The following is an 18,505-nucleotide window of genomic DNA, read 5'->3' as shown; positions in this document are numbered from 1 at the left end:
TGCCTATGTTTGTCTATGGAGATTGCATGGCGGTGTGCTCAGTTTTATAGACCTGTCAGCAACAGGTGTGGCTGAAATAACCAAATCCATTACTTTAAAGGGTATGTATGTCCACATACTTTTGTATATATAGTGTGTCTCCTTTTACATGAATATTCACACTCCTGAGTCAATACATGTTACACCTTTGGCAGTGATACACCTTTTGGCAGTGATTAAAGCTGTAAGTCTCTACGAGCTTTGCACACCTGAGTTCTACAACATTTGCCCATTTTTATTATATGCTAAATTCTTTAAGTTCTATCAAATTGGTTGTTGATCATTGTTAGACAACCATTTTCAAGTCTTGCAATAGATTCAAGCAGATTTAAGTCAAAACTGTAACTCAACCACTTGGGAACATTCACTGTCTTCTTGGTAAGCAACTCCAGTGTAGTTTTGGCCTTGTGTTTTAGGTTATTGTACTGCTGAAAGGTGAGTTCATCTCCGAGTGTCTGGTGGATAGCAGACTTAACCAGGTTTTACTCAAGGATTTTGCCTGTGCTTAGCTCCATTCCATTTCTTTTTTTTATCCTGAAAAACTCCCCGGTCCTTAAAGATTACAAGCATAACCATAACATGATCCAGCCACCACTATGCTTGAAAATATGGAAAGTGGTCATCAGCAATGTGTCTTATTGGATTTGCCCCAAACATAACACTTTGTGCTTTGACAATTTTTTTTGCAGTATTACTTTAGTCCCTTTATGAAAACAGGATGCATGTTTTGAGATATTTGTTTTCTGTACAGGCTTCCTCCTTTTCACTCAATCAATTAGGTTAGTATTGTGGAGTAACTACAATGTCACAGCCATTAAACTGTGGTAGGAAGGATGCCTGTATCTTTGTAGAGACTGGGTGTATTGATACACCATCCAAACTGTAATAAATAACTTCACCATGCTCAAAGGGATATTCAATGTTTGCTTTTTTTATTTGTACCCATCTACCAATGGGTGCCCTTCTTTGTGAGGCATTGGAAAACCTTCCTGGTCTTTGTGGTTGAATCTGTGTTTGAAATTCACTGCTCAACTGAGGGATGATAATTATATGTGTGGGTTACAGAGATGAGGTAGTCATTCACAAATCATGTTAAAAACTATTATTGCACATAGTGACTCCATGCAACTTATTATGTGACTTGTTAAGCACTTGTTTACTCCTGAACTTATTTAGGCTTGCCGTAACAAAGGGGTTGAATACTTATTGACTCGAGACGTTTCAGCTTTTCATTGTTAATTCATTTGTTAAAATGTTGTTGTTTTTTTAAACTGATTTCACTTTGACATTAGGGGCTATTGTGTGTAGGCCAGTAACAAAACATCTCAATTTTAAATTCAGGCTATAAAAAAAAGTCCAGGGGTATGAATACTTTCTGAAGGCACTGTATGTGTCTGTCCCTGCCTTTCTCTGTCTCTCTCCATCTCCCTCCTCAGATCTACACACAGTGGGTGGACTCAAAAAACTATGTGGACGTGACGCGGCGCTGGTACGCTGAGAACATCCCCTTCCCACTCAACTTCCTGCTGCCCAACCGCATTCACAACCAGCAACTGGAAAGGCTGAGGCTGGTGAGGGGAGACCCCACACTGGAGCCTGGGGAGCAGCTGGAGAAGGAGGTGAGGAGGAATGGTTGAGGGTGAGAAAGACATATTATGGAAGAAGATAAGAGCGTGTGAATTGACACAATGGGATTCTGCAAATGGGCAGGTAGCAGGTGGAGGGATGAGATAGAAGGTGAAGAAGAGGTTGATGCAGAAGAGAGGAACATAGAGTTTACAAAGAGTTTATTCAGACGGTGAGAATGAAGAGATGGAGGGGAGTGATGAAAGAGGGTCTTGAGAAGGAGGTGAAAAACGAGTATCACCACAGGGCATAAATTAGGGGTTATACAGTCAAGTCTATGGAAGGACTATTATCATTAAAATGGCAGCTAGCTATTACTAGAGAGAGGCCCTTGAATTGGCTCTTTGGTACACTGACATGGAGAGGGTAGTTCATAGTAATCCCAAAAAGCCAAAACAGTCTGTGTTTTCACAACACATGGTAATTGGGTCAGGCGGTTTATCTCCATGGTAAAGGGGGTATTGTTTTTTTATGCTATACTTTATTGACTCTAACTCTGGATGGGCAAATCTGGTCCTTGGCAGAGTTGCCCATCTCTGGTTTAACTGTACACATAACAATGTTCTGGCTTCGTTGAAGGATGGTTCGTAAATAAGCCCCATGGGCACTTGCTCGCTGACTACCTTTTTCATGAATGCAGATACAGCTGATCAGGCTGTGAATGCCTCTGTGTGTCCATGCTGATGGTTGTCTTGGGGCTTTTCATCTTCTCCACAGCTCTACCATGATGCGCTAGAGTGCATGACCCTGCTCTCTCAACGGCTGGGCTCACACAAGTTCTTCTTCGGGGATTCGTAAGTGGCTGCTGTGTGCAAACTGCAAACAAATTGCATGTATAACATGTTTGCCACACGGTCTTTCATATGAGTGTGTGTATACTGTCATTTGTGGATTGTCTCCACAGCCCATCCTCTTTGGATGCCTATGTGTTTGGTCACCTAGCCCCCCTGCTGAAGGTGAAGCTGCCCAATGGGAAACTCCAGCAACACCTCAACTCCCTGGACAACCTGCGGCACTACTGCACCAACATCCTCATCCTCTATTTCCCCTCAGAGGGCGGAGGTAAGTTCCCTGGAGTATTATTTTACATCTCCGGTCCTCGAGCAGTACCCCCAACCGTACACACATTTGTTGTAGCACAGGACAAACACACCTGATTTCAAATAGTCAAGTGGATGATTGGTTGACTGGTTGATTCAGGTGTGCTTGTCCGTGGCTACATCAAAAAAAGTTGTACTGTTTGGGATACTCGAGAACCAGAGTTTAAGAATGCTGATCTTGAGTGCCTACATTTACATTTACATTTACATTTAAGTCATTTAGCAGACATTTAAGTCATATCCAGAGCGACTTACAAATTGGTGCATTCACCTTATGACATCCAGTGGAACAGAAGTGCATCTAAATCTTTTAAGGGGGGGGGGTGAGAGGGATTACTTTATCCTATCCTAGGTATTCCTTAAAGAGGTGGGGTTTCAGGTGTCTCCGGAAGGTGGTGATTGACTCCGCTGTCCTGGCGTCGTGAGGGAGTTTGTTCCACCATTGGGGGGCCAGAGCAGCGAACAGTTTTGACTGGGCTGAGCGGGAACTGTACTTCCTCAGTGGTAGGGAGGCGAGCAGGCCAGAGGTGGATGAACGCAGTGCCCTTGTTTGGGTGTAGGGCCTGATCAGAGCCTGGAGGTACTGAGGTGCCGTTCCCCTCACAGCTCCGTAGGCAAGCACCATGGTCTTGTAGTGGATGCGAGCTTCAACTGGAAGCCAGTGGAGGGAGCGGAGGAGCGGGGTGACGTGAGAGAACTTGGGAAGGTTGAACACCAGACGGGCTGCGGCATTCTGGATGAGTTGTAGGGGTTTAATGGCACAGGCAGGGAGCCCAGCCAACAGCGAGTTGCAGTAATCCAGACGGGAGATGACAAGTGCCTGGATTAGGACCTGCGCCGCTTCCTGTGTGAGGCAGGGTCGTACTCTGCGGATGTTGTAGAGCATGAACCTACAGGAACGGGCCACCGCCTTGATGTTAGTTGAGAACGACAGGGTGTTGTCCAGGATCACGCCAAGGTTCTTAGCGTTCTGGGAGGAGGACACAATGGAGTTGTCAACCGTGATGGCGAGATCATGGAACGGGCAGTCCTTCCCCGGGAGGAAGAGCAGCTCCGTCTTGCCGAGGTTCAGCTTGAGGTGGTGATCCGTCATCCACACTGATATGTCTGCCAGACATGCAGAGATGCGATTCGCCACCTGGTCATCAGAAGGGGAAAGGAGAAGATTAATTGTGTGTCGTCTGCATAGCAATGATAGGAGAGACTATGTGAGGTTATGACAGAGCCAAGTGACTTGGTGTATAGCGAGAATAGGAGAGGGCCTAGAACAGAGCCCTGGGGGACACCAGTGGTGAGAGCACGTGGTGTGGAGACGGATTCTCGCCACGCCACCTGGTAGGAGCGACCTGTCAGGTAGGACGCAATCCAAGCGTGGGCCGCGCCGGAGATGCCCAACTCGGAGAGGGTGGAGAGGAGGATCTGATGGTTCACAGTATCGAAGGCAGCCGATAGGTCTAGAAGGATGAGAGCAGAGGAGAGAGAGTTAGCTTTAGCAGTGCGGAGCGCCTCCGTGATACAGAGAAGAGCAGTCTCAGTTGAATGACTAGTCTTGAAACCTGACTGATTTGGATCAAGAAGGTCATTCTGAGAGAGATAGCGGGAGAGCTGGCCAAGGACGGCACGTTCAAGAGTTTTGGAGAGAAAAGAAAGAAGGGATACTGGTCTGTAGTTGTTGACATCGGAGGGATCGAGTGTAGGTTTTTTCAGAAGGGGTGCAACTCTCGCTCTCTTGAAGACGGAAGGGACGTAGCCAGCGGTCAGGGATGAGTTGATGAGCGAGGTGAGGTAAGGGAGAAGGTCTCCGGAAATGGTCTGGAGAAGAGAGGAGGGGATAGGGTCAAGCGGGCAGGTTGTTGGGCGGCCGGCCGTCACAAGACGCGAGATTTCATCTGGAGAGAGAGGGAGAAAGAGGTCAGAGCGCAGGGTAGGGCAGTGTGAGCAGAACCAGCGGTGTCGTTTGACTTAGCAAACGAGGATCGGATGTCGTCGACCTTCTTTTCAAAATGGTTGACGAAGTCATCTGCAGAGAGGGAGGAGGAGGGGGAGGAGGATTCAGGAGGGAGGAGAAGGTTGCAAAGAGCTTCCTAGGGTTAGAGGCAGATGCTTGGAATTTAGAGTGGTAGAAAGTGGCTTTAGCAGCAGAGAGAGAAGAGGAAAATGTAGAGAGGAGGGAGTGAAAGGATGTCAGGTCCGCAGGGAGGCGAGTTTTCCTCCATTTCCGCTCGGCTGCCCGGAGCCCTGTTCTGTGAGCTCGCAATGAGTCGTCGAGCCACGGAGCGGGAGGGGAGGACCGAGCCGGCCTGGAGGATAGGGGACATAGAGAGTCAAAGGATGCAGAAAGGGGGAGGAGAGGAGGGTTGAGGAGGCAGAATCAGGAGATAGGTTGGAGAAGGTTTGAGCAGAGGGAAGAGATGATAGGATGGAAGAGGAGAGAGTAGCGGGGGAGAGAGAGCGAAGGTTGGGACGGCGCGATACCATCCGAGTAGGGGCAGTGTGGGAAGTGTTGGATGAGAGCGAGAGGGAAAAGGATACAAGGTAGTGGTCGGAGACTTGGAGGGAGTTGCAATGAGGTTAGTGGAAGAACAGCATCTAGTAAAGATGAGGTCGAGCGTATTGCCTGCCTTGTGAGTAGGGGGGGGAAGGTGAGAGGGTGAGGTCAAAAGAGGAGAGGAGTGGAAAGAAGGAGGCAGAGAGGAATGAGTCAAAGGTAGACGTGGGGAGGTTAAAGTCGCCCAGAACTGTGAGAGGTGAGCCGTCCTCAGGAAAGAAGCTTATCAAGGCATCAAGCTCATTGATGAACTCTCCGAGGGAACCTGGAGGGCGATAAATGATAAGGATGTTAAGCTTGAAAGGGCTGGTAACTGTGACAGCATGGAATTCAAAGGAGGCGATAGACAGATGGGTAAGGGGAGAGATGAGAGAGATGAGGATCCCGGTGCCACCACCCCGCTGACCAGAAGCTCTCGGGGTGTGCGAGAACACGTGGGCAGACGAAGAGAGAGCAGTAGGAGTAGCAGTGTTGTCTGTGGTGATCCATGTTTCCGTCAGTGCCAAGAAGTCGAGGGACTGGAGGGAGGCATAGGCTGAGATGAACTCTGCCTTGTTGGCCGCAGATCGGCAGTTCCAGAGGCTACCGGAGACCTGGAACTCCACGTGGGTTGTGCGCGCTGGGACCACCAGATTAGGGTGGCCGCGGCCACGCGGTGTGGAGCGTTTGTATGGTCTGTGCAGAGAGGAGAGAACAGGGATAGACAGACACATAGTTGACAGGCTACACAAGAGGCTACGCTAATGCAAAGGAGATTGGAATGACAAGTGGACTACACGTCTCGAGTGTTCAGAAAGTTAAGCTTACGTAGCAAGAATCTTATTGATTAAAATGATACAGTACTGCTGAAGTAGGCTAGCTGGCAGAGGCTGCGTTGTTGACTATGTAGGCTAGCTGGCATTGGCTGCGTTGTTGACACTACACTAATCAAGTCGTTCCGTTGAGTGTAATAGTTTCTACTGTGCTGCTATTCGGGGCTAGCTGGCTAGCTAGCAGTGTTGATTACGTTACGTTGCGTTAAAAGAACGACAATAGCTGGCTAGCTAACCTAGGAAATCGCTCTAGACTACACAATTATCTTTGATACAAAGACGGCTATGTAGCTAGCTATGTAGTTAGCTACGATCAAACAAATCAAGCCGTTGTACTGTAATGAAATGAAATGAAAAATGTGATACTACCTGTGGAGCGAGCGAAATGCGACCCGGATTGTTGAGTGCAGAAGTTTTGTTCGGTAGACGTTGGCTAGCTGTTGGCTAGCTAGCAGAGTCTCCTACGTTAAGGGACGACAAATAGCTGGCTAGCTAACCTCGGTAAATTAAGATAATCACTCTAAAACTACACACTCTAAACTACACAATTATCTTGGATACGAAGACAGCAAAGACAACTATGTAGCTAGCTAACACTACACTAATCAAGTCGTTCAGTTGAGTGTAATAGTTGTGCTGCTAATCGGTAGACGGTGGACTAGCTAACGGTGGACGTTAGCTAGCTGGCTAGCTGCAGGGCAGTGTAGACTGCGTTAGGACGACGAAATACGATAATTACGCAATTATCTATGATACAAAGACGGCTATGTAGCTAGCTAAGAAGAAATTGCTAAGATTAGACAAATCAAACCGTTGTACTATAATGAAATGTAATACTACCTGCGGACCGAGTGCAGATGCGACCGCTCGCTCCAACCCGGAAGTGGTCTAGCAGTCTGATACTCAATTCCAAAACACTGAAAACTCTAACTGTATTGAGCATCTATTGCTAAAATGTTAGATCCACTGTGTGCAGAGACTTCATGCTTTCTGCTCTTGGACTCTCATCCTGTTTTTTCTTCTCTGTTTTAGAGCCACCCATTCGCAAGGTGTCAGTCCATTCGGACAGTAGTGACTTTGACAGCGAGCCCCATAAACGACGCAAGCAAATCCTGTCGGTCCTGTTCGCCATGGGCTCGATGCTGGGCTACGCCATTTTGATGGGGATCGTCAGCATCCAACACATCCGACCGCAGGCAGCGCTAGTGGGACCCCGCCACATCGAAGAAGGAGGCGAGGAAGAGGAAGAGGAATGAGCAGTACTGTCTCGGTGTAGGACCAGGTAGAAGGAGATGTTGTGAGGGGAAAATGGACGTTCTCTGACTTATTCTGTGCATATTGACGGAGAATAGATGGACAGGAATTACGTTCCTCAAACATCTCAATCTCCCACAATGCACGATAATCCTCTGTCAGTTCAGACCACTTCTAGGCATCCACAAACATGCCTAGTTATGCAGTCTCTGTTTTTGGTGCTTGATTTTTGTTTTCTCGACATCCCAGGAAGGCATACCTTTTCTTGTCTCAGAATCTTCAAGAACGCTTTAATTTAATTCAAGAATGGTATGCCTTTTCTTTTTTCAGGTTTCTTTCTTTCAGGTAGAGGTTATGAGGGTTGAGCCACTTTCTGAAATGTTTTGTCAGGTTTCACTTACATAAACAGAATTTTGACTTGATTTCAGGTCATTAAAAGTAAAAATGCTGAACCATCTGTCACAAGGTGTTTGTTGTATGTTTTCCAACATTCCAGTTTCTCCAAGTTTCAAATATGTTACCCTACCCCTAAAATCACAATGGAAAACATAGAATTATACAGTACAGCAGATATATTAACTGGAAGTTGTTATTTAAATTGCTTGATCTTTCCAAGAAGGGGAAGGAGACAGACTTTAGTTTAACACAGAGAAGGTTTCTGTCACAACAGAAAAAAAAACATTTATACACGGAACAAAAATATAAACGCAACATGAAACAATTTCTAAGATTTTACTGAGTTACAGTTCATTTAAGGAAATCAGTCAATTTAAATAAATGGATTATCCCCTAATCTATGGATTTCAAATGACTGGGAAGGGGCACAACCATGGGTGGGCCTGGGATGGCATAGCCCAGCCAATCAGAATTTTGTTCTTCCCCACAAAAGAGCTTCATTACAGACAGCTGATGAAACTGTGGGTTTGCAAAACCGAAGAATTTCTGCACAAACTGTCAGAAACCATCTCAGGGAAGCTCATCTGCGTGCTCGTCGTTCTCATCAGGGTCTTGACCTGACTGCAGTCCAGTGTCGAAACCGACTTCAGCAGGCAAATGCTCACCTTTGATGGCCTATGGAGAAGTGGATCCCGGTTTCAACTGTACTGGGCAGATAGTATGACGTTGTGTGGGCGAGCGGTTTGCTGATGTCAACGTCATGTACCAGGTACCCCATGGTGGCAGTGGGGTTATGGTATGGGCAGGCTAATCTATGGACAACGAACACAATTGCATTTTCTCAATGGCAATTTGAATGCACAGAAATACAGTGATGAGATCCTTTAGGACCATTTTTTTTTTAAAGGTATCTGTGACCAACATATATCTGTATTCCCAGTCATGTGAAATCTATAGATTTAGGTCCTAGTGAATTCATTTGAATTGACTGATTTCCTCATATGAACTGTAACTGTAAAATCTTTGAAATTGTTGCATGTTGTGTTTTATATTTTTGTTACAAATTTTCTCCACTTTGTGGAGACAATACATACCTATCTGAATGTTATGTTATGTTACACCCTCCTAAACACGCCCTGGTTCTTATGCTGAGGTTGAACTGAAGCATATAAACAGTGAAATAGATACAGTACACTCAATAATATGCTGAAAAATGGCTCCAACTGACATTGTTTGTGTTCTATGAGCTACACTTCAGGCAACTACTACAAGGAGGGAGATATTATTTTCACCATATGTTTTGTCTCCACATTCATCATTTGACCTGTGTGTTGTCATTGTGTACATTGTAGGCCAAAACATTGCCAATGAGACACAGCATATGGATGAAATCACACTAAGTGTACTTTAGTTTAAACAGTCTCAGTAATCAATCTACAACCACATTATTTCAGAAAATAAAACTATAAATTGAAGGCAAAAGCCCAGAGCCATGACATAATCTCATCTTTTTGAACCAAAAAACAAGTTTTCATAAATACATAAGATAATTCTCAAAGCTTCTGGCAGGCCATTCCAAATGTTGTCAAGGGTAAAGTTTGGTAATTTGGACCTGGTCTAGTAGGATTGTCAATTAGATCCTGTGGGATGCTTTTTTATAAAAATTGTGCTTTTGTTAAATGAATATCCGGTATTTACCAGCTCTTAAGCAAATCGTATGTATGCACACAAATGAAACGGAATCAATGCACCATAATTAAACATTAGTTGTGTGATTGCAATTCATGTACAGTAAGAAGTGATATTTGTTTTCATTTCGTTTGAATACTTTTCAGATTATCAGTATGCAAATTGGAGACAGGGAGCGCACAGAGGCAATTGCCCTGTTCACTGTGTGTAGTAGCACGCAGACCAGCTCATGTTTCTCATTTGGGAGATGGAGAAAGTGTTCGGTGCAGCACACCCCAAGCTGCGCGGATCACGAGCGAGACCCGCTGACCTGCCTGGCTGTGCGAGCCTAAACTCCTTGACAACTCCACCCGCGCTGGTCAGCGTGCCGGTCGAGGAGTGTTCTTCACACACTCCCACTCACGTTTCGTTACTTCCGTGTAGTCACAGTTGAAAAGTTATACATTCGATTATTTAGGTAACGTTTATAAACCTTGTGCCTTGAGGATGGATATGGTGAGGTTTGTGCTAAATTTGCTGCTTGCGAGCGCGGCGGTTCTCTTGGGCTTGACCAGGGCTTCAGAAATGCAAGGTAATTAAAACAATAACGCATGATTTGACAAAATAGTATTCTGATGTTAGTTTTAATTGTATTGTAAGTGAAGCCACTGCATCGTTCAGTGGCTGTATGCCACAACCTATATGTAAAAAGTTTCATGATTATTATGGTAATTCCTATCAAATTCACTTTCGCGGTGTTGAGGCATTCTGATTAGGCTATGTTCAATTTAAACACTATAGACTCAAGTGTATTAAAAATAGACCAAATAGACACTTATGTGGCAAACGCGAAATGTGTGCTCTTGTGGAATGCTTGCCATCGCCCACGACCTCTTCAACATTTGAGGTCATGCAAATTGAAGGACTTTTTTGTTGTTGCGTGTTGTGCCGAAAATCTCCCCCCGGCCAGAATCACCCCCTTCTATTTTCCTTAAATTTGTGGCTGCGTATTACATCATCTCTATCATTACATTGCAATGCCATCAGAATAATAAATAGCATATTAAGCATACATTTGCTTTATAAAGAGCTCCTAAACTTGAAACGGTAAGCATCTCTAGCCTACTATTTTCCTTCTTAATTCTGCATACAATGGCTGCCGTCTCTATACAATATAGATGACCAGATGTCCTGCTAAATGCAGTTTAAGATAAAAATAAGATTCAACCAGTGAAACAATGAACACTCACTGATGGGTCCGCCTCCCACTAGAAGGTGTTTGCTGAACCGTATGGTGCAATGGGGCCAAGCAGATGATGGGCATCAATACGTTTTCACAGGGACATGCCCACAACCGATGGTGCAGCGGTTGAATGGCTGTCAGCTCAAGGTGTGGGCATGTCAACTATGACTTAGGGAGAGCGAGAAAGAGATATTCTAATTACACCTGTCCATCACACTGATTACTAATGGTTACTGGCCCATACAACAGTCCAACAGAAGGATCACCTCACAAATTCTTAACCCCTGGGGTCATTGCTGCCCTGCCTTTTCATTCACTAGGGCTGCTTTAAGTGGGACTGAACATTCAGAATGGTGCAGATAGAAATGGTATAGACTGGACTCACTCGTCACCTATACAATTGGGAATCTGTTCTATACGGTGCATTTCTATCTGCAGTGGTAAGTGTTCTGGTCTACTGAACAAGCCCATCCCAAGTTTACAAGTGATTTAATAGTGTTCTGAAAGTTGCGGATAGAGTAAAGAAGAGGGTGTCCGGAAGGAGACCTTTCGGATTCGATCAAACAGTGGAGGCAGATTTTTTTTTAAGAGAATAATTTTTGTTAGGGTTGATATCAAATGCAGAGAGCCTTGTTTTTGCAAGCCAGGACCGACTCGCGGGACTTCCAATGATGTTGAGCTCTAAACCCAATCAATTCTTGCAGCTTTGACTTTCAGCCATGTGTCAGAGTGAATCTGAAGTGAGAGAGAATGGGAGAAGACTGAAGGGAGAATGAGTGTGAGATGATAAGGACTTGGAGGAAGATCATCAAAGAAAATAAAAAGGAGACCAAGTAGAACTAACCAACAAGCAACGCAGCAGTTAAGATGGGGAGGAGACCAAGTAGAACTAACCAACAAGCAACGCAGCAGTTAAGATGGGGAGGAGACCAAGGTAGAGAGTGAGAACAATTGATTGAAAACAAAGGTGACCAACAAGAGGAGTTAGCATTGTGTGACAATGGAATAAGATGCCATGGAATGCCTGGGGTGCTGATGTGACCAACTGGGTTCGAACCAATCATTTATATATACACTATATGACTGACAGGGGGCGCTGTTTTCAAGCCTCCAACATGGCACTCCACCACCACTGTAAAAAAAAAAACATTTTGGAAGCTATACAAATGCATTTATTCATGTCTACATTTATTTTAGCTAGATTTATTATATTACATACATCTTAATGCATACTTTTGAATGATATGTGAGCTAAACATAAAATAAATCCTTAAAGTACAATTTTTTGCTATTCGTTATGTTACTGCCCCCACTACCACAAAACAATACTGAAATACATGTAATTTTGTTCTTGAAACATTTAAATGAAATACTGTAGAATTCCATTCATTCCTTTCGAGGACTGCTTCTTCTGAGGAGTGCCAATATTGCCAACCGGTTGCTTCAAATCCTCTCATTGGCCAATACATAGCATCAGCAATCCTGGGTTTATATACATTATTGGTTTGAACCCGGGTCTCCTGCACACCACAATACTGTATTAACCCGCTAAGCTAAAGCCTAAGGTTCATTACTAACTGGTGATTTGGTAAACCATGAAGAGATGAGTACTGTAACTGCCTGACACATGAAGGTTTTAGCTGAGTTAGCTAATCTTCTGGCGTGCAAGAGAACTGGGTCCGAACGCAGTTGTTCACACATTAGGTCCAGGTCTATATTCAACATAATTCAGACTGAACAAATCCTGGGCTTGTATTATAAGGGGGGGGGGGATATACAGAGACGGGCGTCTGCAAGGGGAGAATTGGTGGTTAGAGGCATGTCTTTGGCTTTAGTCAGATTGCTGAATGGGCAGCCACTAGGGAGGCACGAGAACGATTAGAGAGAGGCTGGAATGTCTAATCCGATACGTCTGTCATCTTTCTCTCTCACTCACTCACCTGGACGAGAGCTCAAGCAAAACGCTCATAGGATAAATTAACTCTTATCTAGGCCTTGAACATACTTGTTACAACAGTTGAGAATGTTACACGTGACATTTTTTGTTGTCTGCGTTCTGTTGCTGCACACAATTGCAACTCATGATGGTTACAAGCATTTTAAGACTTTTCCTGTCATCTGCACCCCATGTTTTTCTCCCTGCAGTATTTCCAACCTCTCAAAGGGTTTCCAATATCTTCATAGACAAATATAAGAAACCTTTTTTTTTTAAGCAAAGGAGCATAATGTATATTGCAGCCCCACGCCAGTTGCCATTGCCAACCATGGCCAATAATTTACCATTATAACACCACCGAAATTCACCATAAATGGAGAGACGTCTCATAAGGAAAAGATTCCAGCAGCACCCAGTTTAATGACAGACATAAATTCTGCCACCAACAGTGACAGCAAAGGCTGGTCTTTTCAGTGACAGTGTTTATTTTGTGTCAGGGGCGACGGAACAGAAAGAAGACAAGGCGTTGAGTTTGTGTCTGGCTTATAAATTCTCAAAAAACCCTCCAACGTGGCAGTAAACGCAAAAAGGATGAATCCCCCATTTGTCTATTCATTCATATTTTCTCTTTCACTCTTACTCCATCCGATATCTCCTTTTTTGTGTCCTCTGTTTGGCCTTCTTTCTTTTGTGTATGCCTATTTTCTCTCTATTGCAATATCCCTCTTTCTCTTCCTTCTCCATCACTATCCATCCCTCCTCCTCTTCACACCCGACACATGTGCACACTTTAAGGAGGCATTTCCAAAGTATTCCAACTGGACCGATGTAATTCACCACCACCCCTCCATCTTTCAGTGATTGACATGCTGGAGCTGCACGATGCCAGGCAGAGTGCGTCCGCGGTGGGGAAGATGTCGGGGGCTCTGGGCTTCGTGTCGGACCTTTACCTGGTGTCAACTCTTCGTCTGCCGCCCAAACTGGGAGGAGTGCTGTTGGGAGTCTACAACAAAGGCGACAACAGGAAGTACCTGGAGGTGGCCCTCATGGGCAAGGTCAACAAAGGTAGGGTGTACTGTCAGTAGAGGGGATAGGGAGGGAAGTGTGGTAGATAGATATTTTGGTGTAGCCTAAATTGATTCTCTTCATGGCCTATAACTAAGACACAATCATCCAATCCCAATAGTGGGATTCCCCAATCGACCCCTAGCCCCTACACCCATACATCTAAGATAGTTGCAAAACAATTAACAATATGTATGTTGTTTTTTCATATGGAGCTCTCGTTCTACAAACTCTTCTACAGTATGTAGGCTAGCTTCAATGATGCTCAGGGTTGCCTGATCTCTATGTTCTGGGTACATGCAGTACATTTTAAGAGAAGGGATTAAGAGATGCTAGAACGAGGAGCGGAACCGGAACGAGGATCTCCACCTTCTCTCTTTGCTAAATTACAGGCAAGTTAATCTCGGTTACCTAGAAGTAAAATTCTCCCCTGAAAGTGTGTAATTTCCTGTTTTACTTTCTGGGGGAATGCCGTTAACAATTGTGATTAGTCTTCTCTCTCGCAAATGGTAACTCTTGGCTAAACACCTCCCTTCCGCTAATTTCACTTGTGTTTATCTTGGGCAAAAACGTTTTTTATTGTATTTGTATGAATTGTTATCATACAGCCGATTCTGACTTTGTGGCTGTGGAATCTAGTGGAAAGTACACAGGCTTGAAAATCACCCTACCAGTTTAAGCACCGACTTCATCCAATCCTGATTTGTTCAAATAATCAACGTCTAAAACTCCAAACCAGGAACTACTAGATTATTGCCGTTTCATCTTTTCACGAGAATCTGTCCAAGAGAGATTGCGGGTTATGGACTGAATGTCCCCTTCCCTTCTGTAATTTGAAAAATGCTAACACCTATGAAATTGTGATTTGTCCAAATAACCAGTGATGAAAAATCCAAACACAGGAACTACTGCTGCTCGTTATCCAACGCATCCCATTCCTTCCCGACGGATTCTATGGTACCAGTTATGTTTACGTAGATCTGTCTACAAGAGATGACCTGATCTTAGAATCCTCTCTGTTTCTCAGTTCTGGTGCGCTACGTACGCGAGGATGGTAAACTACACACTGTGAACCTCCAGAACCCCGGCCTCTCCGATGGACGCACCCTGTCACTCATCCTCCGTGTGGGTGGGCTCCAACGAAACCACCTCCACATGGAACTCTATGTCAACTGCCGATTGGCTGACTCAGCACAGGTCCTGCCATCCATGGTCCAGCTCCCAGCCGAGGCAGAGTCTGTGGAGATACGCAACGGGCAGAAGGCCTATGCCAGGCTACAGGTGATGAAACACAACTTTAATAAGTTCCGAACAGACCTAGACTGAAGTTAAAGGTAGACTTAGCAATACACAGTGGGGCATCCTGCTTACAGAAATCAACAACAACATTTAAATCTGCCCTATGGCTTCCACAATTGACTCTCCCCAATGTGGGCACGTGTGCCTCAAGCGAGTGCAACAATTGGGAAGAGCTCATATTTTTTGTATAGCAGAAGGTGGCAGGGCAGCAAAATGATGATGTCATATTGCTTAGTCTACCTCTATTTATTAGGAGCACATTTTAGAGCATGCTCTCAGACTCAAAGTCTCTAATCATACTTCCTAACTCAACCATTTGTACTACATTACTTGTATGTAGTTGGCAGGAGTCTGGCAGATTAGCTTTTATAAGACCAAAGCAATTAAGCCATACAGTACATGAAACACAAAGCCAGCCTGACCACAATGGATTCCTCATTTTAATAGTGTTGCTCATTTATGGTTGATTTACATGCCTAATCTTCTATCCACAACTGCCATCTATGCCACTTAACCAAATTACCTAGATTTTGCATGGCTAATAAGATGTGGTTAGTTATGAAATAAAATGTTATTTTATTAGTCACATGTGACCAAAACAACAGGTACAGTGAAACCTTACAGTGAAATTCTTACTTAGGAGCCAACAATGCAGTTAAAAAAAATATGGATAAGAATAAGAGATAAAAGTAACAAGTAATTAAAGAGCAACAGTAAAATAACAATAGCGAGATTATTTACAGGGGGGTTACCGATACAGAGTCAATGTGCGAGGGCACAGGTTAGTTGATGTAGTATGTACATGTAGGTAGGCACTCCGGTACTGCTTGCCGTGCGGTAGCAGAGAGAACAGTTTATGACTAGGGTGGCTGGAGTCTTTGACATTTTTTTAGGGCCTTCCTCTGACACTGCCTGGTATAGAGGTCCTGGATGGCAGGAAGCTTGACCACAGTGATGTACTGGGCCGTTCGCACTACCCTCTGAAGTGCCTTGCGGTCGGAGCCCGAGCAGTTGCCATACCAGGCAGTGATGCAACCAGTCAGGATGCTCTCGATGGTGCAGTTGTAGAACCTTTTGAGGATCTGAGGACCCATGCCAAATATGTTCAGTCTCCTGAGGGGGAATAGGTTTTGTGCCCTTTCACTACTGTCTTGGTGTGCTTGGACCATGTTAGTTTGTTGGCGATGTGGACACCAATGAACTTGAAGCTCTCAACCTGCTCCACTGCAGCCCCGTCGATGAGAATGGGGGCGTGCTCGGTCCTCCTTTTCCTGTAGACCACAATCATCTCGTTTGTCTTGATCACGTTGAGAGGGGTTGCTTCTACACCTGCATTGCTTGCTGTTTGGGGTTTTAGGCTGGGTTTCTGTACAGCACTTTGAGATATCAGCTGATGTACGAAGGGCTATATAAATAAATTTGATTTGATTTGATTTGTTGTCCTGGCACCACATGCCAGGTCTCTGACCTCCTCCCTATAGGCTGTCTCGTCATAGTCCGTGATCAGGCCTACCACTGTTGTGTCATCTGCAAATTGAATGATGGTGTTGGAGTCGTGCCTGGCCGTGCAGTCATGAGTGAACACAGAGTAGAGGAGGGGACTGAGCACGCACCCCTGTGGGGCCCCCATGTTGAGGATCAACGTGGCGGATGTGTTGTTACCTACACTTACCACCTGGGGGCGGCCTGTCAGGAAGTCCAGGATCCAGTTGCAGAGGGAGGTGTTTAGTCCTAGGGTCCTTAGCTTATTGATGAGCTTTGAGGGCACTATAGTGTTGAACGCTGAGCAGTAGTCAATGAAAAGCATTCTCACATAGGTGTTCCTTTTGTCCAGTTGAGAAAGAGCAGTGTGGAGTGCAATAGTGATTGCATAATCTGTGGATCCGTTGGGGCGGTATGCAAATTGGTGTGGGTATAGGGTTTCTGGGATGATGGTGTTGTAGTGAGCCATGACCAGCCTTTCAAAGCACTTCATGGCTACAGACGTGAGTGCTACGGGTCGGTAGTCATTTAGGCAGGTTACCTTAGTGTTCTTGGGCACAGGGACTATGGTGGTCTGCTTAAAGCATGTTGGTATTACAGACTCAGACAAGGAGAGGTTGAAAATGTCAGCGAAGATACTTGCCAGTTGGTCAGTGCATGCTCGTAGTACCCATCCTGGTAATCCGTCTGGCCCTGCGGCCTTGTGAATGTTGACCTGTTTAAAGGTCTTATTCACATCGGCTGTGGAGAGTGTGATCACACAGTCTTCCAGAACAGCTGGTGCTCTCATGCATGTTTCAGTATTATTTGCCTCGAAGCGAGCATAGAAGTAGTTTAGCTCGTCTGGTAGGCTCGTTACACTGGGCAGCATCTCGGCTGTGCTTCCTTTTGTAGTCTGTAATGGTTTGCAAGCCATGCCACATCTGACGAACGTCAGAGCTGGTTTAGTATGACTCGATCTTAGACCTGTATTGACTCTTTGCCTGTTTGATGGTTCATCGGAGGGCATAGCGGGATATCTTGTAAGGTTCAGGGTTAGAGTCCAGCTCCTTGAAAGCGGCAGCTCTAGGCTTTAGCTCAGTGCAGATGCTGCCTGTAATCCATGGCTTCTGGTTGGGGTATGCACATACGTAAATTGAGTGAACTGTCAAATGTCTACTATTTTATAAGTAACTTTTCATCAAATAAATGGAATAACATGGACTAGAGCTGTACATCCTATCTATCAGCTACATTTTTATGGCTCATGCTGAGGCTTATATGGAGAACTCTGTAGTTATCTGTAACTCTGTGGTGCTGTTTGCATGTGTGACTATCTGACTGATAGATGCCACACTCCCTGTCAGGATGGATGAAAGAGAGAACAGGAAGGAGGGGGGATTGTAGAAGGAAATATCTAAAATGAGAGGGCACACTGCAGCTATTGTTCCTAGTTTGTATCTCTTATCTTGAATGGACCGCTCAGGTGATATGCATGCAGATGTACACGGGTACTGACCAGGGTCATGTTCACTAGGCTTAAAACAGAAGGAAACGGTCAGAAGGGGAGTGAAACTGGGAGGTACTATCAGAATTTGTCCAATAAGAAACACGTGTTTCGCTTTCCGTTGCACAACATTTTGATTATTTTTTGCTACGGTGTGCCCCAATGAACACAACCCAGAGCATGTGCCTCAATATGTCTAAGTAAGACTGGGGGTCAATGTTCCCTCTAATTGTTTTCGCACTGAGCAAATTTCAGGTCTACTGAGCGCAAACTTGAATGTTGTGAATATTCTGTGCAACTTCCTGCATGCGTTTACTGTGAACACTGAGATTGTACCCACTTTAAGTTACAGAATTTAACAGTGATCATAATGTAGGCCTACCAGAGTGGCCTACCATGAAAAACAATATTATTTACATGGAAATAGCAGTTCTAGCATTCAGCCTACAGTAGCAGCCAATGTTTGGTATTCAATGTAGAATTACATTCCATGAGACTTTTTCAAAATCCATGCAGGGCTTGACATTAACCAGTTTATCCACTTGTCCTTC

General features: G+C 44.8%; 2 protein-coding genes across 2 annotated transcripts in view; both read left to right on the top strand.

Annotated features, from left to right (window-relative positions):
* The window catches only part of mtx1b (metaxin 1b), a 34,186-nt gene extending 26,355 nt beyond the window's left edge, over nucleotides 1-7,831 (top strand). Inside the window, exons 5-8 of the mRNA XM_029663292.2 lie at nucleotides 1,476-1,658; nucleotides 2,383-2,459; nucleotides 2,570-2,727; nucleotides 7,158-7,831. Coding sequence (XP_029519152.1) covers nucleotides 1,476-1,658; nucleotides 2,383-2,459; nucleotides 2,570-2,727; nucleotides 7,158-7,381 — 642 coding nt within the window. The 3' untranslated portion in view covers nucleotides 7,382-7,831. The remainder of the gene's footprint in view (nucleotides 1-1,475; nucleotides 1,659-2,382; nucleotides 2,460-2,569; nucleotides 2,728-7,157) is intronic.
* A 1,866-nt stretch (nucleotides 7,832-9,697) lies between these two features.
* LOC115131512 (thrombospondin-3b-like) overlaps nucleotides 9,698-18,505 on the top strand; it is a 33,860-nt gene continuing 25,052 nt past the window's right edge. Inside the window, exons 1-3 of the mRNA XM_029663291.2 lie at nucleotides 9,698-10,035; nucleotides 13,481-13,687; nucleotides 14,715-14,968. Coding sequence (XP_029519151.2) covers nucleotides 9,951-10,035; nucleotides 13,481-13,687; nucleotides 14,715-14,968 — 546 coding nt within the window. The 5' untranslated portion in view covers nucleotides 9,698-9,950. The remainder of the gene's footprint in view (nucleotides 10,036-13,480; nucleotides 13,688-14,714; nucleotides 14,969-18,505) is intronic.

Source organism: Oncorhynchus nerka, linkage group LG7, assembly GCF_034236695.1.
Source record: "Oncorhynchus nerka isolate Pitt River linkage group LG7, Oner_Uvic_2.0, whole genome shotgun sequence".
Taxonomy (NCBI): Eukaryota; Metazoa; Chordata; class Actinopteri; order Salmoniformes; family Salmonidae; genus Oncorhynchus; species Oncorhynchus nerka.
This window is presented reverse-complemented; position numbering and strand designations above follow the sequence as displayed.